The sequence below is a fragment of the Sinocyclocheilus grahami genome, unplaced genomic scaffold, assembly GCF_001515645.1.
Source record: "Sinocyclocheilus grahami isolate Dianchi unplaced genomic scaffold, SAMN03320097.WGS_v1.1 scaffold674.1, whole genome shotgun sequence".
Taxonomy (NCBI): domain Eukaryota; kingdom Metazoa; phylum Chordata; class Actinopteri; order Cypriniformes; family Cyprinidae; genus Sinocyclocheilus; species Sinocyclocheilus grahami.
In genome coordinates, this window is record NW_015505853.1 from 1,418,005 (window position 1) to 1,441,198 (window position 23,194).

Sequence of the window (23,194 nt, forward strand, 5' to 3'; positions counted from 1 at the left end):
TTTATTTATTTTTTAATTACTTTAAACCTTTTGTAGATAACCTTACTGTGTGCCATGAGGTTACAAATTGATGGTATACTGTATGCTTTTGTTGAAGCTGTCAGCCTGCATAATTTTAACTTATTTGTTAAATAATCATGTTTAACAGCAGAATTCCTGTTGAAAAACTACATTACCCATGATTCTGCAGAGAAATCTACACCAGTCAGAGGGTCGAAACAAGCAAATCACACCAAATCATGCTTTATTCGATTAATGGATTATAGGAAACATATGAAGCTCAATCCACATTAGAACTATTGAAAAATTGTGACCGTAGATGCCATCAGATGAAACCAACCTGCTTCCTGTGTTTCCAAAGGTATGGCCTTGAACTACATCCTCCAGAACAACTTCAAACCAAATATGGGTATGAGACCCGATTCTCGTAAAATTGGTGTCCTTATTACCGACGGCAAATCTCAAGATGAGATTGTAGTGAATTCTCAGAGACTGCGTGACTCTGACATTGAGCTCTATGCTATTGGTAAGTTCTTTTTTCTTTGACATTGTTGGCATTCTGTCAGTTCAGTCTCAATGGAAAATGAAAGTCTGCATGCTAATAAGAGACACTCAACCCAGAGCTCTCCTGTATCCAAATATCTCACAACTTTTCATTTGGCAAGACTACAGCTTAATCTACGTCTTGTTGACCCAGCTGAACTAATTGAGATCTTTCAATAATGATCTCCTCTTGGCTCCTAGGCGTGAAAAATGCAGATGAAAATGAGTTGCGATCCATTGCCTCCGACCCTGATGAAATCCACATGTACAATGTCAACGACTTCTCCTTCATGTTGGACATCGTGGATGACCTCACTGTCAACCTCTGCAATAGTGTTAAAGGCCCAGGTACAGTCACGCACTTGACTAGTGTATGTTTTGAATGCAAAACGGTCTATGAATCTAAATAAATCTCTCCTGGATCTTTTCTACAGACTAGAATAAATAACCAAGAACTCCCAAAGCTCCCAAAGTTTGGCTCAGCTAAATAGCTTGAACTCTTGCCATCCATTTTTGATTTGCACTCTTGTTTTCCCAGACAGTTCTTTGTTTTGTTTTTTTCTAATAATCTCGCTGAAACGACTGTGAGGAAAAACTGTAGGTTGTACTCCGATCCTCCTTGGGGGATAGCAGTGATTTACAGAACCATGAAACTTGTGATATATAACCCATTTAACCTTTTGCAAGAAGCTAATAGGCCAGAGGAAGATTTACAGTCTGACACCACTGCTCATATTTTCCCATTGCTTTCTATGAACCAGTTGGTGGCCCAGGGACGCCCACTGACTTGGTGACTTCTGAGGTCACACACTACTCCTTCCGTGCTACCTGGATGCCACCTGACGAGCCAGTGGAGAAGTTTCGTATCGAGTATATCCCTGCTGCTGGAGGAAAGACTGCAATGGTGAGCGTTTAAAACACATATATCCGGCTCGTGTTCAAATGGTAATGCATGCACTCTTCACAGTCTTCACAGACTCATTTATTAACTTACAGCTTCTTTATACTGTAACTCTTTTCCAAAACCTTGTGAGCTGCCTTCTGGTTCCTGTTCCCTGCATAAGGAGCTGCCTCATAAAGCAACCTCCAAACCATCACAGAACGTCAAAAATCTCTTATTTGGATCACTCTAATAGACAGCAACTATTTAGCTGTGTCTTCAGCTGCTTCTTGAAAGTTTGGGTGGAGGTTGGCAGCTCATTCCAACATAGAGGAACAGAGAGGGTGAAGGTTTTGAAAAAAGCAACTCTGCGGCTTGTAATGAAGAAACAACAAGGCGTTGATGGTTTAGTGAGTGTAGCTGGCTCACATTGATTCTTGTAGAGTTTGACATTAGCATGTTGCCAAGTTAATGGCACAATACTATAATAAGCTTAAAGATATATAGCAGTTTTAGAAACATATAAAGTTTAAAAATATAAATTTTTTATCAACAGTTTTCAGTATTGAATTAAATATTTAAGTATAATCGGCATTTCACTTAATTTGTCTGGGATTTCGTTTTCACAATGCTGCTTTCAAAATTGGCCCAAACAAGTTGCCTTAGGTAGCATTAAAGGGATAGTTCACCCAAAAATTTAAATGTTGTCATTAATTACTCACCCTCATGTTGTTCCAAACCCGTAAGACCTCCGTTCATCTTCAGAACACAAATTAAGATATTTTTGAAGGAATCTGAGAGCTCTCTGACCTTCCCGTAGACAGCAAGGGTCCTTACACGATCAAGGTCCAGAAACGTAGCAAGGAGATCGGTAAAATTATCCATGTGACATCAGGGGTTCAACCGTAATTTTACATAGCTATGATAGTACTTTTTGTGCGCAAAAGGAAAAAAACCCTACTTTATTCAACAATTTGTCACCAGGGTGACACGGAGGAGACGAATTGTTGAATAAAGTCGTTTTTTTTTCTTTTGCGTTAAAAAAGTACTCACTTTCTAAATGCTGTTTAGGAAGACAGCTCACTAACGTTTGGAACAGAATTCATATGTGGATATCATTTATTTATTATTGTGCCCATTGCATGGTCGCTATAAAAGTAAAGTTTGATGAAGAGTAACATTTGACATTTAATTTCCATATCTCTACATACCTCTTGTGTAACCTTAATAACTTCTATAGAACAGGACAGCTTTCATATAACGTTCATTCAAAGCTATGCAGCTTGTCATATTTTATTTTAATGTTTATGCTGTGTCTATATGGCTTAAAAGTATCATGAATCAGTATGGGCTGAACTAGATCCCATAAATCTCACAACATGCCCCGCGTATTCCCGCGCTGAAGAACCTGCAACTTCAGAAAGATGATTTCAGATGGCCACATGCCTCCCTGTTTCACCCCTCCGTCTTGTGTAATGCCCCTCTCAGCAGACAATCACCTCTCCCTGATGATGTTTTACAGATGTTCGCTGATGGCGAAGAAAACACAGTTGTCCTGGTCAACTTGAACCCCATGACAGAGTATATTGTCAGGGTCTATGGAGTGATCGGTGAGGAGAGCAGTGAGCCTTTGAAAGGAACTGAAACCACATGTAAGTTAACCTTTCCTGTTGTTTATCGCACTCGTCCTCCTACTGTTCAGTCTCATTGTCTGATGAAACTCACTACATAAACATATCTTTACCTCAACCACTGGAAACTGGAGCTGCTTCCTTGCATACTGGGCTATATTCAAAACCTTATTAGCTACATTCTAACTGAAAATGGAATTTGATACCGCATAGTAACCATCCAGAACACCCTAGCAAACACCACTTTCATTTCCTCAAGTAAATATTGTTTTATTTATAATTGAAACTGCCTGCATTTCCCACCAACTTTTGAATGACCAAGCTTGTCACAATGCCTTTTCCACAAAAGATAGATGTAGTAAATTTGGCCTAAACAAGACATCCTGTAAGTCTGGAATGGCCTGTGTGCTGGGAACTTTCTAATGATGTCTGAAAATGTGTTTAGGTAGGCAGCTAAGTATTGTTTGGAGCAGAGCCAATATAAAACCGCAAAGAAATACTGTAGCTCCTATAACATACAGTTTTAATGCTGGTTTCCACATCGCAAATACGAAGCAGCTGTAAAATCTGTGAAGTGGTCCCTCGTCAACAGCTTAGTTTTGGTCTTATAGATGGACAAAGTAAACTTGAATCATTTTTACAGATTTAAAGTAAACAGAACATCTTAATTGGCTATTCTCACTTCATAGTTTGCTTAAGTCTTTTTTACATTTCTCACTATAATGTTTATGATCAACATTACAAGGCCTTATCCCATCGTAAAGAGAGCCTTATCGTTTTGTCATGAGCCACTTGGATGCAATAATCTGCTGTGGTCATTGTGGCTTTAGCTTTATGGTCATTTAATGCTCATGTTTGACCAAAGTGGGAACGCTGATGAGAAATCACAACGTTTTATTATTATTTTTCGTTCTTATAAAGCTGTATTTTAGATAAAAGTTTTCCCTCTTTTGGATTTCCCCAGTGCCCCTAGCTGCTGTCACCAGCATGACAGTGTACGACGAGGCCATGACGTCCATGCGGGTCAGATGGGAGTTAGTGAGTGGAGCCAGCGGGTACTTGCTGAACTACAACACCATCAACGCCAGCGTGCCCTCTGGAAAGATGGAGGTGAGTGCCTGTCGCACTGACGCCTTCCAGAACACCCTCCAGACGATCTCTCAAAATTTCCATCTCTGCTTTATTAAACCTCAAGGCAAAGTAAACCCACCTCTGCCAGCAGCTGCCTTAGCATAGCCAGATGGTCTAGGCAGAGAGTAACTGTTTTACAATGCTGTACAGGCCTATAGGAAAGAAAATCACAAATGAGATAAATATGATATATTCTTTTCCATTTTAATTCCATAATGTGACAAACAGCATTAATTTAATAAAGTATTATTTAGAACTATTAGAAGTATTTAAATAGTGTTATTTATTTTATAGTACATTATATATTACAGTACAATGTATATTACTATTTTGAATGATTAGCTTTCATCTAAATTTAAGTAAATTTGTTAAGTGCTTTTTTATTAGTATTTTAAAAATATTTCTATTGAGCTTGAATATTTTTTTTAATTAATTCAATTAGTTGCTAGGGAAACATTATATAACATAATAAGTAACATAGGGATTCAAGTTTTTCACCTAATATTTATATTTTATTTAACATCAGTTTTATTTAAGTTTATTTAAATTTATATTTTTTGATAGTTTTAATTTGAATTTTTTTTTATTATTTAATTAAAGTGTAACTAACCTTTTAATTTATTTAAAATGCAATTAAACTAAGGTAAAATGTAGTCAACAAACAGGATATTCACTGAGGATTTTTTTCAATCGGAAATAAAGGAAACTCCTCTGGAGTTTCAGAAAAGTTCTTAAACTTTGCTCAGAGTTGCAAAAGTAAATGCTGAAGTCTGCAATCAGTATCAATCAGTATCAAGCATTCCTTTGAAACCAAATGATCTGATCTGCTATCCACATCCATTGTAGCTCTGTACTCTACTTTTACTGTATGTCAACTATTTTTTATTTCACCTTAAGAATTTTTGGAGACATGTGAGACTGTTGATTATTAAATTAGGCTTAACCTAAAACTCCATTTGGTCTACTGAGCAGTGAAAGAGCGACCTCTGAGCAATGAAATCTTCTTCTTTTTTGAGGGGGGGAAAAGTCACAACCTTCATCCCAGGAGATCAGGCTGATCTGATTTAGTCTGGAGGAGACATACCGGGAGTGTGTTTATGCCAGGTGTTTCTCCTAACAAGTCTTGTCTCGCTGAGCCATTACTTCGCTAATGTCCATCCTTTTAACATTCCTCCCTCCTGCAGATGCGAGTTGCTGCAGATGTGAATGATGTCCAGCTATTGCAGCTGCTTCCAAACACGGCGTATTCAATCTCCCTGTTCGCCCTACATGGGGAGGCGGCCAGCGAACCACTCATCGACAGAGGAGTCACTCGTATGCTAGTCTTCTCTTTATTTTCAGATGGTTTCATCTGTTATTGTTAATGCATAGTATATGTTTTTATAAATCAACTGAAATGCATCTATTTCTCTCCCAGTGCCTCTGCCTCCAGCGGGTGAGCTGAGAATCTCGGAAGTGACTCACAGCTCTATGCGTCTCACCTGGGATGCAGCTCCTGGGAATGTCAGGAAGTACATCATCACCTACAAGCCAGAGGATGGAGATCTGAAAGAGGTGATCAAAATGTGTAATTCACACAGCAGGGATCGTCACAATCGAGGATTTAATATGATTTAGTAATCAAAACTCAGCAAATTCCAAATCTCTAAAATGTCCCATGAATCATTTGTAGATTTTTTAAAACCGCTTCTATTTAAGAAAAAAAATAAAAATAATGGTTCTTGAACATACATTACTAGTCAAGTTTTTTTGAAAGAAATCTATACTTTTTATTATTCACCAAGAATGCATTAAAGTGATCAAAAGTGAAAGTAAAGACATTTATAATGTTACAAAATCTATTTCAAAGAAATGCTATTATTTTCTGTTCTGTTCTTCTCAATTTATCAAAGAATCCTGAAATAAATGTATCATGGTTTCCACAAAAATATTAAGCAGCATAACTATTTTTAGTATTGATATTAATAATAAATGTTTCTTGATCAGCAAAACAGCATATCAGAATGATTTCTGAAGGATCATGTGACACTGAAGACTGGAGTAATGATGCTGAAAATTCAGCTTTGCACCACAGGAATAAATTACATTTTAAAATATATTCAAATAGAAAACAGTTATTTTAGTAAAAATATTTCACAGTATTACTGTTTTTACTTTATTTTTGATCCAAGAAATACAACCTTGGTGAGCAGAAGAGACTTTTTTTCAAAAACATAAATTAAAAACAAAAACTTACCAAACCTTGCCATCTAAATGTGCCAAATAATTTGAATCGCAGTTTAATGGACTGTCAGTTTAAACATCTTTCTATGATGGATAGTTTAAATTTGAGAAATAGCCTGAGCTATTTAAGGAATGTGAGATAAAAGAAGACTCGAGCAGTAGATTAGCATAGAGAAACTTTCGCTTATTATTAGGTTATTGGTTATTGTAGAGAAGGTTTTGCTTACAAAGGGTTCATTAGCTAGGACTAAGACCGCATATTTACCTCGCTGTGAGGTAATTGGTTAGATGGCAGGGATTTGGCTTCCCCCATGCCTTCCTGTCTCTCTGCAGCGATGCTTTTATGGATATTTCCAGAGTGCTGCCCTTATTTTTCCAAAAGGAGTCTTTTATCTTTGAAGATCTTCTGAGATGAACCAGTGGAACTATTTGTGGAGGTCCGAAAGGTCACGTCCAAGCAAACTTGTTGATAGGATGCAGACCGTTGTTTTTCTCTTCTTGGACATACTCTGGAATGAGGTTAAGATGACCTGATTCACTGAGCCGAACTCTGAATCCATCTTTGGATCTATACAAGGCAAAACATCGCTATTGCTGTTTATTATACTTGGGGATTTAAGTATGACGTGCATGATTCATCAAATCATGTGTCTGTCTTGTTTAGGAAAGATGTGTTGTTACTTTACCAAGTGATCAGACTTTGATCACGATTTTTGCCTGACGTGTAATAAAAAATAACAAGCGAAAAAGGAGGGATATCTCGAGCCCTTAGGTTAAGAAAAGCCCTAAGTTAAAAGGCTAAGCAAGCTCATAGTTCCTAAAGGGTCCACTAAAGGTTTCTTAAGTATGTCCCTTTAACTGCTTAGGTGTTCCCTTAAGTTCTGTTACTGTATGCATTTCAACAAAGTCCTTAGTAACAATTTCACCCTAAAAACGAATTAAATGACCAAAATAAGTCATTTGCTGAACTTAAATACAGTGATTGATTTTGTGTTAATTGAGAGTGAGGAAGAACCAAGGCACATTGTTAATCATCTAAATAAGGTATTGTAAATATTAAAAGTATGACATGATTTGCTTTTTGTCAAGACATCTTTCAACAGACTAGGGTGAAGTCAGTGAATATATTAACAAAGATTTGGGACAAATGTAATTTTTAGGATTCAGGATAGTAAAATCACTTAAGGGTTTTCATGCAATCAGGCACAGAATATCAGAGACTTGAGCCAATAAGCGACCACTAAGAACAAGACAACTAAGAATCCACTAAGAAAACCTTAGCAACCACATAGCAACATCCACAACATTTTTGAATAATGACATTGAGTTTTGCAGAGGCAAGCATTGTCTTCAGAAAATCTAATGTGGTAGTAGTGTACTTGTTTTAAAAATTCTGTCAAAAAAAAAAAAACACACCCAGTTTTCACTCTGTTGCACCAACACAGATTTCAGTCCTTGTGTAACGTAGTCGAGGCAAGTCGGCCTGTCAGAAGCATCTGTTATTCCTTTTCCCTTGATATGTGTTAATGTTAATGTTGACATTGGTGTTTGACAGGTTGAGGTCAACGGTGACATCACCACTCTGGTTCTCACCAGCCTCCGCTCTCAGACAGAGTATGATGTTGCCGTCACTCCCGTCTACGATGAGGGTCCAGGAAATCCCATGCTTGGCAGCGCAATAACTGGTGAGCTTATAATCCTCACTTATTTTCAAGATGACACCAAATGACCGATGATGTTGGTTTGGCAGCAGCAATTACTTCACGGCTGCTGGGTTTAGTTTGCTACGTTGGTGTTGAACTATGTGACTTACTGGCTACAAGACCTGCAATTTCAGCAGGTCTTTCAAGCTGTCTGTCTGGATAATGACTGCCATGTGTGACGCCACCCTTACCCAAGCCACGTGTATGTGTTCATGGCTTTACTTTATCAGTCCCAAGGGTAAAATCCTTTATCAGTCCCAGCTGATCTGCAAGTCCGCTGACAAACAAACCACTTCCTTTTACACAGGAACACGTTTGCTTGCTCCAACTTGTCAGTTCATATGGTTTACAGTCCATGGTTTCAGACCAGTTTCTATATGCCACATACTTTCTCTGTTGACATTCAGATGTGGTTCCTGCGCCCAAGAACTTGAGGTTTTCTGAGGTGGGCCAGACTTCATTCAGGGCCACATGGGAGCATGGAGCACCAGACGTTGAACTGTACCGCATCGGTTGGACCAAGCAGGGAGAGAACAACGTCAAATACGTATGTTTACCAGTTAAATATTTGTACCAACATTTACGCTTATTCATTTGAAATACGCTTTAATTCAAATCAACTAAAGACTTTGGAGATGCAACCCCCATTCGCTCACACTCTTAAAAATAAAGGTTCCAAAAGGGGGTTTTACAGCGATTCCATAGAACCATTTTTGGGATTCCCAAAGAACCTTTTTAGTGAACAGTTCTTAAAATATATTTTTTTCTCAAAGAACTTAAAATAACCTTTTTTCCCTACTAAAAATAACAATGGAAACGTTTCAAGATTCAAGATTCAAGATTTTTTATGTCACATACATGGTTATATAGGGAATATATGACCAGCAGTGAAATGTAAGTCAGGTCCGCTCCATGGACAGTGCAATTATTAAAGAATACAAACACAAGAAAATTGTATATAAATATAGGTATAGAAAAAGTAAGATAAAAAAATAAGAATAAAATAAAATGCGCAGGACAGTATATTGTAGACTTAATAAATATTATGATGAGCAGGAATGTACAAGAGAAGAATGTGCAAACAGGTTGTACAGGGTAGTTACATAGCAGCAATAGAGGTAAAAAAGTAAATAAATAAAATATTACAGAAATTGCTGTGTGCAAGTGACAATGTCAGTATATTAAGTATCTTACTGCTTATTAAGTGAAGTCATGTTGGTGTTAAGAGACTGAGTTTGAGTTTAGGAGCCTGATGGCCTGGGGGAAGAAGCTCCTCCTAAGTCTCTCGGTTTTTGCCATCAGGCTACGTAAGCGCTTACCAGATTGAAAGCAAAATTAAAAGACAGTTACCAGGGTGGTTGGAGTCCTTGATTATTTTAACAGCTCTGCTTTTGCAGCGTTTGAGGTAGATGTCCTGTAGAGAGGGGAGAGCAGACCCTGAGATGCGCTCAGCTAAGCGTACAACTCTCTGCAGGGCTTTGCAGTCTTGACTGGAGCTGTTCCCATACAACACTGAGATACACTGAGTCAGTACACTTTCTATGGCCCCTGAGTTTTCAGGATTGCTGGCGAAACCCTGAATTTTCTCAGCTGTCGCAGATGGTACAGTCTTTGCCTGGCTTTATTAACCTGAGTTTGGATGTGTGAAGTCCAAGTCAGGTCCTCGGAGATGTTTACACCAAGGTACTTGAAGCTCCTCACCCTCTCCACTGGGGTCCCACTGATCATAAGAGTTCCATGGATGTTGAAGGTTCTTCATGGAACCATTGATGGCAAACCAGAACCTTTATTTTTAAGAGTGTACCATTTATTTTAAATTAACATCAAATTACACAAATGTAATGAACTCTCTCAAATAATATGTGAGTCTCACCGGAATTGATCTTTGTAGGAAATCATGAGTCGTGAAGAGACAAGCCACGTTTTGACAAATTTAGACCCAGACACAATGTATGACGTCACTGTCACAGCCATCTACCCCGATGAGTCGGAGAGCGAGGATCTGATGGGGAGCCAACGCACATGTGAGACTAACACACAACCATGCATGTAAAACACAGACTCTTGAGTACTGGGACAGAATCAGTCTACAAAACTGAGTAAATAGCAGTTTTTGTATAAAGGAATTCAAAACTTCTTTTGTCTCTACAAATCAGTTTTTTTCTTGCCAATCACTGAATATGCCAACACTTTTAAATGCAAAAATATGTCAAATACACTACTGTTCAAAAATGTAGGGTCAGTAATGTCTTGTAATAAATTAATAGGTTTTTTTTTCAGCAAGAATACATTAAATTTACATTTATAGATTAAAAATATCAAATAATCTTTAAAATATACATATATTTATACTTTTGTTCATCTTTAATTAAAATATGTTATATCTGTTGACAATACAATAAAATTATGTGTTGTTTATCCTTTTCTAGTGTCAAAGGTCATTACACCTGGTATGTTGATTCCAAAAAGATTAAATGTAATTGTTAATGTAAATGCTAATGAGGATGATGAATGCAGGAAGATGACGAATTGCATGTGCATTTTTGTGTTTCACCAGAAACTCATCCACCATCATTCATCATTGCCATTTCACTGTCATTTTGCCGTTATTGTCATCTGTTGTCAGTCATAAACGCGCATGCATAACATTCCCGACTGCATTGTTTTTGTTGCAAATGACCATTTCTTCATCCCAAAAACCCATGCGCCTCCATCCTCCTTTCAGGACTACCCATGATGCTCGTGTAACCAGCCTAATGACTTGGGATGGGAATCAATAACCAATTAAAAAAAAAATTCTAGAATTTAAGGATTTTCATGGTCTTTGGTTCAGTTCTTTTTAATGAATCAGTCAAAAAGACTCACAATCGACCTCAAACTTGTGAGTTATTGGATATTTGTCCAATTTGTTATTGATTTAATAACTGAATGCTTTTTCATATATGTTTAGTTTACATTTGGACATATGGATGAACATATGGAGTTTTATTGTAATAAACAGTGCTTTAATAATAAAAGAAACATTAGAATTTCATGCCAAAATAGCAGTTTTTGTTCAATCTACTATTCAGCATTTGGAATTTCCTCTAAAACTCTAAAATAACTGTTAAGGAACTGGATTCATCAAGTGGAATCAGACCCAGAATTGTTAAATTCCTTATGATTCCCATCCCTAATAGTTTTAGCTACAGTTCCAAAGCCAGACTTTGCTGATTGACCTTTCTGTCTACTCCCAGTGCCCACTGGACCACCACAAAACCTCCAGGTTTTCAATGCCACCACTACAACACTAACCGTGAAATGGGACCATGCGCCAGGCCCCATCCAGAACTACAAAATCACCTACCAACCCATTGCAGGTGGAAAACCACTGTCTGTAAGTTCAGCTGTCCCCATTCCCCCTCCACTGAGATGTTTTGAAGCAGGACATGGGTAATCTTTCAATTATAGTCATGAGTGGCAGAATCTGTTTTGAGGAAGTTCAAGGCCTGCGTGTTAATCATTACAGCAAGCAAATGGGAACGTTGTGACAGGAAGTCATTACTAACAGACTCATCTGATGTAAACCATCACAACATGTCTGTTATGTAGGCCTCAAGAATACTAAACCATTACTGTTATATATTTAATGTCAAGTCACTTGAGATGAAAAGCCCAGCAAACATTTACTGTTTGTTTGGGAACTGTTTAGCTATAACTATATCAGAACGGAACAATGGCACTTTCTCCAGTTTGTTTTTAATGCAGGATGATGCTCACTGGTCACACAAAAACTGGTGCAAAAAAAGTCGTTAAAGTCGCCTTGTCCATGTGAAATATTGGTTAATGTTTATTGACATATTACATTATGTATTGTGCATTTAGTACACGCTTTTATCCATAAAATAGTTTTTTTTCCCCCTTATAACTGTGTTTAATTGTGTGTAATGTTGTTAACTAGTTACTTAGGCTTAATTTAAGGATTTTATTTCTCATTAACCCCTTAGCATTCCTGTCAGATTTGCCTAAAACGCCTAAAAAGGCATACCCAAAGTAAATTGCATGCTGTTCTTGAACCATTTGGAGTATATGCATGGTTTTGGTCTATTTTGAAAGGTAACACTCTGAGGTTTGTTCTGTTTCGGAACAAACCTCAGAGTGCCACCGTTTTACTGGTATTGAGTAAAAGAGTTTTGAACACACTGAAAAATGAAAAAAAAAAAAAAACATTCAGCCTACTTTTTTTTTTTTTGTAAAAAGATGCCTGCTGATGACTATAGCTGGGAGCTATTAGCTGGAAAACACAATGGGATCACAGCATGAAGCCTTGTTGGTGGTCTGAGAAAGACACTTATTGTACCTGCTGTGTTGATTATATCTTAAAATGGCAGGCGGTACAGTGGAATGCTAACAGGCTAAATAACCTTTTTTATTAGGAAATTCCTGATTATGGAAGCAAAATGGGTTGCAAATGCCATTTCTTGCTGTTTTTGCTGTTGCACCACAATTCAACACGCTTATTTTTGAGAGGGTGCCGTTCTCAATTCATGGAAACCAATGAACTCCAAAACAAGTCTGACTATTGATACCTTTCCCAATCAGGTTCAAGTTGGCGGAAAGAAGAACAGCATCATTCTTCAGAAGCTGACCCCTGACACCCCTTATTCCATAACCGTGGCTGCCGTCTATCGCACTGGAGAAAGTAAAGATATTTCTGGCCAAGGAAAAACAAGTAAGGGGCTCCAAGACAATCTTTTCAACGTCCTGAAGTATTTTATGACTCAAATTGGAAAGCGAAAACAATGATAAACTCATTTAGGGAGGATGCATTCCATAAAACATCTTGGTTTTCGCTCACATCTGGAGATTTGTCAGATCATTCGAGATGTTATGCAATGAAAATGAGACGGCATTATGTAACACTGTGCGTGGTGTTTCTGTAGAAGACTTAGGAGGCGTGAGAAACCTGCAGGTTTTGAACCCCACCATGACAACGCTGAATGTTCGCTGGGAGCCGGCGGAAGGAAAAGTGAAGGAGTATAAGGTCATCTACGTTCCTGCGGCAGGCGGTGCCGAAAGCATGGTAGGACTGGTAGGACGTCTAGAATCAACTAAAACTACAAGTTAATGTTCAGATCAATCATAAATATTGATTTGCACTGGAAGTGATTTGCAATGTTTCTTTGACTTAAACAGACCTTATACTGTATATTATTTTTATGGAAACAGGAACAGGTATCAGGAACCACCACCAACACGGTTCTGAGAAGCCTTCAGTCTGACACGGTCTATACCGTGACCTTAATTCCTGTTTACGCAGAGGGTGATGGCCAGAGAATGTCTGAGAATGGAAAAACAAGTGAGTTTCTCTCAGAAACTTCAGTGTCTTACTCTCAATATCTTGCTTTCACTGATTAAGAATGAAAAATAGGTGACTAAACGACTCTCTTTGACATTTCTGTCTGATTCTTTTTCCCATAGCGATTATTATGAGCTTACGCCCAACTATACAGCCAACAAGAGTTCTTCATAAGATGTCTTTTGTTAAGCTCAATGTGGTGTAAAGAATCATTGAAGAATGTTTATTTTTAGGAGTGAATATGCATATTGCAGCACTCTGTCCAAACTCCAGTCTGGAAGTACGATCTGGATTTTGCTTCATTCATTTGGTTCCAAAACAGTAAAATGTAAATCTTCTTTACAGGGGCTCTGGGTGGTGTGAAGAACCTGAGCGTCACCGACCCAACCATGACCTCTCTGAATGTCAAATGGGACCCTGCGGATGGGGCCGTGCGTCAGTACAAAGTCTTCTTCGTCCCTGCCGCTGGAGGAACTGAGGCGATGGTGGGACTTTGTCTATTTTTAAATCAATATAAATAATTTTTTACTACGAACACTACCATGGAGTATACTTAAAACAGTATTAACTTAGAAGTAAAGTTTTGTGCTTAATTGTCATAAAAAATAATGTCTCAATGCAAAAAAAAGTAAAATATTATATATATATATATATATATATACTGTATATTCTTTAGATTTTGGAGTAAAATTTCATGAGATTCATAAAATACGGTGATCATAAAGGTTTACTCAAGGCATCACTCAAGTTATTTTTCCTATTTTTGTAAATAGGAACAACTACCTGGGGCCCAAACATCTATAGTGTTACGAAACCTGCAGCCTGATACTCCATACACAGTATCCGTGGTTCCAGTGTATCCTGCCACAGAGGGCAGACGCCAGTCTGACAATGGAAGGACATGTGTGTATCAACCTTGATTATTTATTCATCTATGCACTGGCACACTATCTCTGTTACAAAACTATTGTCTTTCTCACTCTAGTGCCTCTTGGAGGTGTTCGAAACTTCCGTCTCATTGATCCCACCTTCACAACACTCACTGCCACATGGGATGCCGCCGACGGGAACGTGCAGGGCTACAAAGTGTTATATGTGCCCACCAACGGAGGAACTGAGCTCATGGTAGGAATATCTGAATATTTCAAAGTTTGTTTTTACAGTGATGATGTCACAAGTGGAAATCTCTCTAAAAATCTAATGGTATGGCTTGCAGACAGACGTATATAGACATAGTCTTCCTTTGAGGACAAGAGATGAGAGAGTAATGCAATGAAACTCTAATTGAATTCTCGTTATGCTCAAAAACCTGCGGGAATGTTTACAGCTGGGAGCACCAATGTTTAGATGGAGTTGGAGTAAACTGTGAAAACGATTTGTTTGGCAAGCTACAAAGAGAGAGTTCAGTTTTCTTATAGTTTATAAGTTTAGTTTTCTTTTTCTTTATTTAGATGGGTAGACCTTGTGCAACCAGTCTTCGTTAAAACAAGCTAAGGTTCCTTAGTTGGAATGGGTTTGAAGAACATATAGTGTACTGAGTTCCAGTTTCTGTATTCTTTCAGGAACAAGTGTCTGAGAGCACCACAACATTAGTGCTGAGTAAACTCCTGCCAGACACCATGTACACAGTGACTGTTTTGCCAGTGTATGCTGAAGGAGATGGACCTCAACTCTCTGAGAAGGGGAAGACTAGTAAGTGACTCGGTCACACTAAGGAATATCTAAAGAAGGTTTGGTCACATTTCGTCAATGTTGAGTCAACTTTGTTGTTGTCTCTTTAGAACCTTTGGGCAGCGTGAGGAACCTACAGGTAACAGATCCAACTATCAGCACCTTGAACGTACACTGGGAGCCGGCGGAAGGCAATGTGCGGGAATACATCGTCATTTACATTCCTGCCGGAAGCCAAGATCAAGAAGTGGTGAGAATGATTTCCATGGATGTTCCAGAAATAGCAAAGGAAACTGTAGTTTCAGTTGCATATCTCACACTCATTTTGATTTGGTTTTGTGGAGGTTTTGAGCTTATTTTATAAATTATTTTTTTCTTACATATGTAAATTTGACTAAATGTTTGCTTGTTATACAAATTACACCTGTAAAGCATTTCTAAGCTCTGCAATCAATGCCGATGCTTCCATTCCAGAGTTGCAAACAGGTTGTATATTTTTTATTGAAACGCTGCTGTCTTGGAAAGTATTTTAATTTTCAATATCTTTAATTTTGCCTGAGCAGGATCAAGTCTCTGGAACCACCACCTCAACTGTTTTGAAGAACTTGGAGCCCGACACAACCTACACTGTGACTTTGGTACCAGTATATCATGAGATGGAGGGCAAACCTCTTTCGGAGAATGGAAGAACAAGTGAGTTCATTGTGAAAATATACTATAGTGCATCTTTGAATAAACTTGGCCACAAATTGAAATGTCTGGCTATTGTTTACTTAAGTTTATATATCCATGCTTTTCAGGACCATTGGGTGGAGTTCGCAACCTTCAGGTTACCGATCCTACCAGCAGCACCCTAAATGTGCGATGGGAGCATGCTGACGGAAACCCCCGCAACTACAAGGTTTTCTATGTCCCACAGCCTGGAGACACTGAGAAGATGGTAAGATGTGATGAATTAACTTTTAATGGTTTATATGTAGGACCTTTCACATTATGTGACCAAATCTCTTGTTTTTATTGTGATCAGGAACTAGTTTCTGGTGGCACGACAAGCACCATCCTACGTAATCTCAATGCTAACACAGTGTACAAGGTCACATTGTTGCCTATGTATGAAAATGATGTGGAAGGAAAACGTCAGTCAGAAAATGGAAAGACAAGTGAGTCTAGATGTTTGTAACGTACAATTTTGGGATGGAGAACTCATCTGCCTCTATGAGGAATCCCTGCTTATTGTCTGGAGAGGGTTCACCATGTCTATTTTATTAACGCAGAACCATTGGGAAGTGTGAAGAACCTCCAGGTGACAGACCCAACTGTGAGCTCTTTGAGAGTGCGATGGGACCCAGCAGATGGAGATGTTCGTCAGTACAACATCATCTATGTGCCTGTTGCCGGTGGTGCTTCAAGCATGGTAATTACCTAAATCCCAATTTGTCTCAAGTTTGTCCGTTTGGTTTGCTTGTTAATAACTGGTGTGTGGCTGTACTGATGTACTCCTCAGACCCAAGTGTCGGGAGTGTCTACCAATACTATTCTGAGAAACCTGCAACCAGACACAGAGTACAGGGTCACCGTAGTACCAGTATATGCCGATGCCGAAGGAAAGAAACAATCCGAGAATGGAAAAACAAGTGCGTACCTGCAATGTCAAGTTTGGATGTTACTACGTTAGCACATAGCATGCTTAATTTCAATTCTCTCAATTCTCAGAGCCTCTGGGTGGAGTAAGGAACCTGCAGGTCACCGATCCCACAACCAGCTCGCTTAAGGTGCGCTGGGAGCACGCCGAGGGTAATGTCCGCCAGTATCGAATCTTCTACGTCCCAGCAACTGGTGGTGCTGAGGACATGGTAAGAGCTGCTCTCCGAAAGAAGCCCTACTGTCTTTCCAGACGTGCAACTGATCTTCAATAACTTTGTTTAAATTTCATACGTCAACAGGAGCAAGTTTCTGGAGGCACCACCAACACCGTCCTAAGGAACCTTCTGTCAGACACGGTCTATACAGTGACTGTGGTTCCTGTTTATCCAGAAGGAGAGGGTCTCCGGCTGTCTGAGAAAGGAAAGACACGTAAGTTGTACTTGGGAGATATGCATCACTATTACTATCACAAAAAAATTATGAGGTGCCAAGTGATCAAATCGAGTAGCTTGCTGAGTAGAGCTATGCTTTGAGTTTTCAGACTTTGGGTTTTTGACGGGCGAACAATAAATGGGAGGAACCCAAGTCTTTTTCTTTTTTTTACTTAGACCAAACAACCCTCCAGAACTCCCTTGCAACTACATAGCAACAATGAAAACACTTTGAACAACCTAAGTAACCACTCGAAACAGTCTATCAGCTGAGTTTTATATACTTTACCACTCATTGTGAAGAATCAACACAATTTATGCATATTTGTATTAATGCTAAGTATGGGGTTTACGTTAACACACTTCAAAATTGTATACTGTACGTAGAGCAACAACTACTAGGATTAGGACACTTGAGTTCTTTATTTATGCTAGTGAGTTGCACTAAAAGAAACTGGATCCTTTGAACTCATGTTGGAGAGTTTTTTAACGGTTTTCTGTAGAAATAATCACATCTGCTTTGGTTTAAAAAGCGTACTAAGCAGCTTTAGCATCAACCCTAAATGCCCCCCACCACCTGCCTTTCCTTTTTGGCACTTTCTCACCATAAAACCCATCTGTGCCGCTGTCAAATGCTTTGCTCAGCATTCATTCCTGAACTTTACTGAGCTTCCTCCTGTTAAAACGGCCCTGTGAGCTGTTCAACTTCCTACGCTGTTCTGTACGTTCCTTGTTCTCACTCTGCTGTTTTGTGGCTTCTTATTCAACACACTCTTGCCCTCTTTCACAGTTCCAAGAGTCCCACCCCGGAATATCCAGGTCTACAACCCAACTCCCAACAGTCTGAATGTGCGCTGGGAACCCGCCTCGGGCCAGGTGCAGCAGTACAGGGTCAACTACGCCCCATTGAGTGGAATCCGACCTCTTGAGTCTGTGAGTGATGCACAGTTCTGCATATTTACATTTATGCATTTTAGGGACACTTTTATGCAAAATAACAGTAAAAAATACAAAAATGTACATTAAAATGCACGTGAGTTCTTTGCAAATCTGTGATGTAGTATCATTCTCTGACAATTGAGCTACAGGAACACTGTATATGAAATATTGGTTGAAGGGTTTTCATTTTTCGGCACTTTACAACAGTTTTGAACACTGCTTATACAATCTGCAGTCAAGCATCTACTTGAAAAAAAATAGTTTGCCACACTACACAAAGTTACTAAAAAAAAACAGTAGCTAACTACATTGAAACTGTAAAAGGAGGCACGTAATTTCAGATAATTATTAGATTATATAATAAAAAACAACAAGGACCTCAATTAACTCAAACACGTAAATTTACACAAAATGCAGCTAATAAACCCAAAACAATGGCAATGAATTGATTGCATAATTATAAACAGCAGTATTTAACTAAATATTTATTAAACTACAGCAAGTAAAATGGCTTTTGTGAACCCTACTGGTGGATGACTCATATGAATCTGCGAATCTATTTATTTGAACAAGTTCATTGCTACAACAAACCATCTGAATCGATTCACTGAAATTAATTAGACTTTCCAATAATACTTCAGAGAGAGAGAGAGAGGTATATTTTAGGATAGCATGTTTGTTTACTGCCTCGGATTGCTTAGAAATGTAGCATTTTTATTCAAGGTCCATCGCTGCTTAATGCACATAATAGTTAGTTATTGAACAACTGGAAACTAGTTTTTGTTTTTGCTACTACCATGGTACTTTAGTTAGATGCATCGTTAATTAAAGTCACTACTCAGGATGTTTAGCACCTACCCTTTTGCTTTTAGGCATCATTTACGGTATTTGCCATAGAGAGAAGCTCTTTAGGAGCTGTATAGAGTCTCTCAGGCTCACAAGTGTCCTTTCTGCATAGTTAAACAAAACAAGTTGTGACACAAAAGAGAAATTTTCATATCCTGCGTGCTGACCCATATTTGTCAAACCTATCATTTTGTGCCAGAACTGATGCTGTCATAAGCGATGGTGTATGGAAAATATGCAGCTGCCATCAGTGATGTGAGCCTACAAATAAGAAACAAATGAGCAGATGGGGTGATAATCCTGCGGGGTGTTGACAGGTAGCTGACGGGGTTTCCCCGTCACCCCCGAATCCAGTCTCTCTTCAGCTCCTGCCGCTCCCCAGGGGCAATTACACTGATCTGACAGTATTTATGTAGCATTTAACCCCATGAGCACATCTATTTGCATTACATATCTATTTGGAAATGTTATCTAGCTCCGCTAATCTAAACAGGGGCTTAACGGTGACGTCATTATGTATATTCGCTTTGCCAGAATTGTAACGTCTGCACTGGTTTGCCAGACAGTGGATGTTTGTGAATATACTTGTCTTTGTGTTATCTAAATGATGTTCTTCTCCACAGGTTCTTGTTCCTGGCAACATCAACAGTGCTTTCCTGGATCAGCTCGTTCCGGATACGCCATACTCTGTGAATGTCATGGCGGTATATGCTGATGGAGAAGGCCCAGGAATTGATGGAAAAGGAAAAACATGTAAGCTTGTGCTTTATGGCATGAAATGGAAATTCACTCTGTTTATTAAATGCATGCTATAGATCTTATTGTAACTTAATCCATGCATATATATATTTTTTTTTCAGTACCACGAGCTGGACCCAGGAACATGAGGGTCTTCGAAACCACCACAAGCACAATTAGCATTGGCTGGGATCATGCTGAGGGTCCTGTACAACAATATACGATTGCGTATGCTCCATTGACGGGAGATCCCATCACAGAATTTGTGAGTAAAAGTCCAGTGATTATTGCTCTATATATTTAGTTATTCACTCCTTCATTACTTTTGAGTTTAGGATTCTTTCTATCTGCACTACATTGAGGTCTACAACACAAAGTGAACATAAATTAACCATATTTACTTTCTTGATGAATGCTTCTTATCAGACTGTGCATGATTCATCAGTGCATGTTATTCTAACCAAACAAAAAAGTTTGATTTCTCATTTGATTATCGTTGTGGTTATTAAACCAAAAATCATACATTTGATGGTTTTCTCTGCAGACTGTTGTTCCTGGTAACAGAAATAATGCTATCCTTCAAAATCTGCTTCCTGACACCCCGTACAACATCACAGTTATGGCAGTTTATCCCGAGGGACCTGGCGGATCCCTAAACGGAAATGGAAGAACACGTGAGTCACACAAACCGTAAAACATGCCCTACTTTGATTTCACACCTTTGGATACATTTTCTGTGATTGCTATGCAAAGAAAGCTTATGTTTAGGAGTAACTAACTAAAAGTTGCAACATTACTTGTTTAATTAATTTTTCAATAGCATAACATTATTTCAGCTTTTGTTTTTTGTTATTGTTTTTTTTAAAGGTTGTACTACCTTAAATTATAAGTATTGTGTAGCTTGGCAAACTACAGTTATTTTTGTATTATTTATATGCTATTATAGTTTTTATTGATGTGTTTAATTAGCTTTTATTTTATATTTTCAATTTTAATTTTAGCAATTTTGATATGCATTTTTTTCTCATTTTTATTACTTTTTCAAATATAAGTATTTAGATTTCTTTTATTTTTGTTCAGTTTTAATTTTTATTTATTTCCAGTTAATAATTTTAGTGCTTCAACTTTCAGATAGTTGCCACAGCCACATTTCTAACTATCATTTAGATTTAGATTTTATTTTAGTTTTATTTTAATCAACAAAAATATTTTGATAGTTTTAGTTAATGATAATAATAATAATAATAATAATAGTAAGTAGCAAGTACAAGTAACTTCCCCAAAACTGCAACTAACCAAAGCAAGCAGACATATCTGAACCCTAAGATATTCTTAAGGGTTAAAGGAGGATATGAGTAATTAATTGCTGGTAGGGCATGGTGGAGAGTTTGGAAAACTGTTGTTTGTGTTGGCCATAAGCTAGCTTTAAATCTGCAAGTTAGCATGGGCTAGAATCCAGAACACCCTTCAGCTACCAGCAACTCAGCACAACTAAAACATCATTGTACATCTGTATATGTCTTGTTATTGGACGATTTAAACACTATTGCTATGATATTTAGTGGTTTTTAACCACAAGTCTTACTTACTTTGGATCTTATGTTCAGTTGGCCTGTTGGCACCTCAGAACCTGCGTGTCTCAGACGAGTGGTACACGCGCTTCCGTGTGTCCTGGGATCCGGCTCCAGCTCCAGTCATGGGCTACAAACTGGTCTATCAACCAACAGGTACCAAATATTGCAAATGTGTGGGAGCTCTGCATGCTGTTTAAAATTTAAATCATGAAATCATAATCGGCCCTGTTTTTTTTTTTCTGTTGAGGATTCATCAATGCATTTCATTTGCTAAATGTTTTGTTGGCATTCCTCCTTTAGATAAAGACGAGTCTTTGGAGGTGTTTGTTGGTGACGTCACCAGCTATACCCTACATAACCTGCTTCCCGGCACAACATATGATGTTCAGGTGTACGCCCAATACGATGGTGGTGTCAGCAAACCTCTCACGGGACAAGGAACCACTTGTATGTTTTCAGATGTTTGGAATGATTTGTAAATTGTTGGTTTTATGCCACTGTTTTCTGCATCAGCAAGATTTACAATTTGAGCGCAACATTTCTGTCTTGATCTTTCAGTGTACCTCAATGTGACCAACCTGGAGACGTACAACGTTGGCTACGACAGGTTCTGCATCAAATGGGCGCCTCACCGTGCCGCCACGTCTTACAGAATCAAGCTGAACCCCCTGGATCGTGAGTCACATTCAGGATGTTTTCATTCATTGCCTTCATTATGTATACACTACCATTCATACTTTAGGGGGTCAGTAAGATGCGTGGTTTTGTTTTATTTATATTCAGAAAGAATTGAATGCATTAAAAAAAGTGACAGGAAAGACATTATAATGTATCACAGTTTCCGCAAAATTATTAAGCAGCACAAAATGGATTTTTAAAAAAATCCAGCTTTGGTATCACAGAAATAAATTATAATTTAAAATAATTCAAATAGAAACCCATTATTATATTTCACAATATTACTGTTTTTATGGTATTTTTGATAAAATAAATGCAACCTTGGTGAGCAGAAGAGACAAATGTTATGGACCCTAAACCTTTTAATGGCAGCATATAACTGTAGTTTTTTTTCTGTTATGGAAACTACAGCACAGCACTCTGCTTTTAACTGTGACTTCATTTATCTAGATTAGTTACCTATTGTTTTGTTTATCTGAAGGCACCTTCTTTGTTCACGCCCTAGTGAAGGATGGATAATGTTCAGTGTGCATCGTTACCATTGAATTTTATGGATTACAGCTCCAAAGGAGCTCATGGAAGATACTTTCAGCAACTTCACAAATGCTGCTTCTATTTTTCGCAACAATTATAAAATGTACCCGAAGTACCAATAAAATTAGTTTGTTTTTGGACTGTAATTCATTGGTTTTCTTTGAAACACTTTAGAATACTGTGTAAATATTGTAGCATGTTTTGATATCGTGGTACTATTGTCTGATCTGTTTGCAGCGGCGGCTAAAGGTCAGCAGGAGATCACCATCACGGCGGGCCAGAGTCAGTACTGTTTTGAAGGTTTGAGTCCAGACTCGCTCTACAGCGCCACTGTGTTTGTCCAGACGCCCAATCTAGAGGGGCCCGGAGTCAGTACCAAAGAACGCACCCGTAAGTTCAGGCTTTATCCAGAAATTAGCAGATATTCTTCCTCCTACTGAATTTAAACATTAATGTCTTCTGACTTCTTTTGGTTCGTCTAGGTGTTAAACCCACACCTGTGCCAACAAAACCACCCACTCCCCCTCCACCACCCACTATTCCACCCGGCTGGGCGGGTAAGTGCCTTCAGCCACTGCTTAAGAAATGCATATTTCATTTATGTATCTCAAATCATGTTGATTTTCACAGTTTTTGTGGCAGAATGTTTCCAATGGCAAGCCGTACTCACGTTTTCTTCAGAAAGTGTAA

At 38.4% G+C, this 23,194-nt stretch overlaps 1 protein-coding gene across 1 annotated transcript in view; it reads left to right on the forward strand.

Annotated features, from left to right (window-relative positions):
• The window catches only part of LOC107559129 (collagen alpha-1(XII) chain-like), a 79,558-nt gene that overhangs the window by 24,444 nt on the left and 31,920 nt on the right, over positions 1-23,194 (forward strand). The window contains exons 20-55 of the mRNA XM_016242861.1: positions 362-526; positions 745-891; positions 1,305-1,447; positions 2,946-3,075; positions 4,019-4,164; positions 5,370-5,499; positions 5,603-5,739; positions 7,964-8,093; positions 8,519-8,658; positions 10,003-10,135; positions 10,541-10,561; positions 11,348-11,487; positions 12,693-12,822; positions 13,034-13,173; positions 13,320-13,449; positions 13,795-13,934; positions 14,223-14,352; positions 14,435-14,574; positions 15,012-15,141; positions 15,231-15,370; positions 15,684-15,813; positions 15,921-16,060; positions 16,148-16,280; positions 16,395-16,534; positions 16,625-16,754; positions 16,834-16,973; positions 17,064-17,193; positions 17,986-18,128; positions 19,604-19,733; positions 19,841-19,983; positions 20,263-20,392; positions 21,326-21,445; positions 21,593-21,739; positions 21,851-21,967; positions 22,742-22,894; positions 22,987-23,061. Coding sequence (XP_016098347.1) covers positions 362-526; positions 745-891; positions 1,305-1,447; positions 2,946-3,075; positions 4,019-4,164; positions 5,370-5,499; positions 5,603-5,739; positions 7,964-8,093; positions 8,519-8,658; positions 10,003-10,135; positions 10,541-10,561; positions 11,348-11,487; positions 12,693-12,822; positions 13,034-13,173; positions 13,320-13,449; positions 13,795-13,934; positions 14,223-14,352; positions 14,435-14,574; positions 15,012-15,141; positions 15,231-15,370; positions 15,684-15,813; positions 15,921-16,060; positions 16,148-16,280; positions 16,395-16,534; positions 16,625-16,754; positions 16,834-16,973; positions 17,064-17,193; positions 17,986-18,128; positions 19,604-19,733; positions 19,841-19,983; positions 20,263-20,392; positions 21,326-21,445; positions 21,593-21,739; positions 21,851-21,967; positions 22,742-22,894; positions 22,987-23,061 — 4,743 coding nt within the window. The remainder of the gene's footprint in view (positions 1-361; positions 527-744; positions 892-1,304; positions 1,448-2,945; positions 3,076-4,018; positions 4,165-5,369; positions 5,500-5,602; positions 5,740-7,963; positions 8,094-8,518; positions 8,659-10,002; positions 10,136-10,540; positions 10,562-11,347; positions 11,488-12,692; positions 12,823-13,033; positions 13,174-13,319; positions 13,450-13,794; positions 13,935-14,222; positions 14,353-14,434; positions 14,575-15,011; positions 15,142-15,230; positions 15,371-15,683; positions 15,814-15,920; positions 16,061-16,147; positions 16,281-16,394; positions 16,535-16,624; positions 16,755-16,833; positions 16,974-17,063; positions 17,194-17,985; positions 18,129-19,603; positions 19,734-19,840; positions 19,984-20,262; positions 20,393-21,325; positions 21,446-21,592; positions 21,740-21,850; positions 21,968-22,741; positions 22,895-22,986; positions 23,062-23,194) is intronic.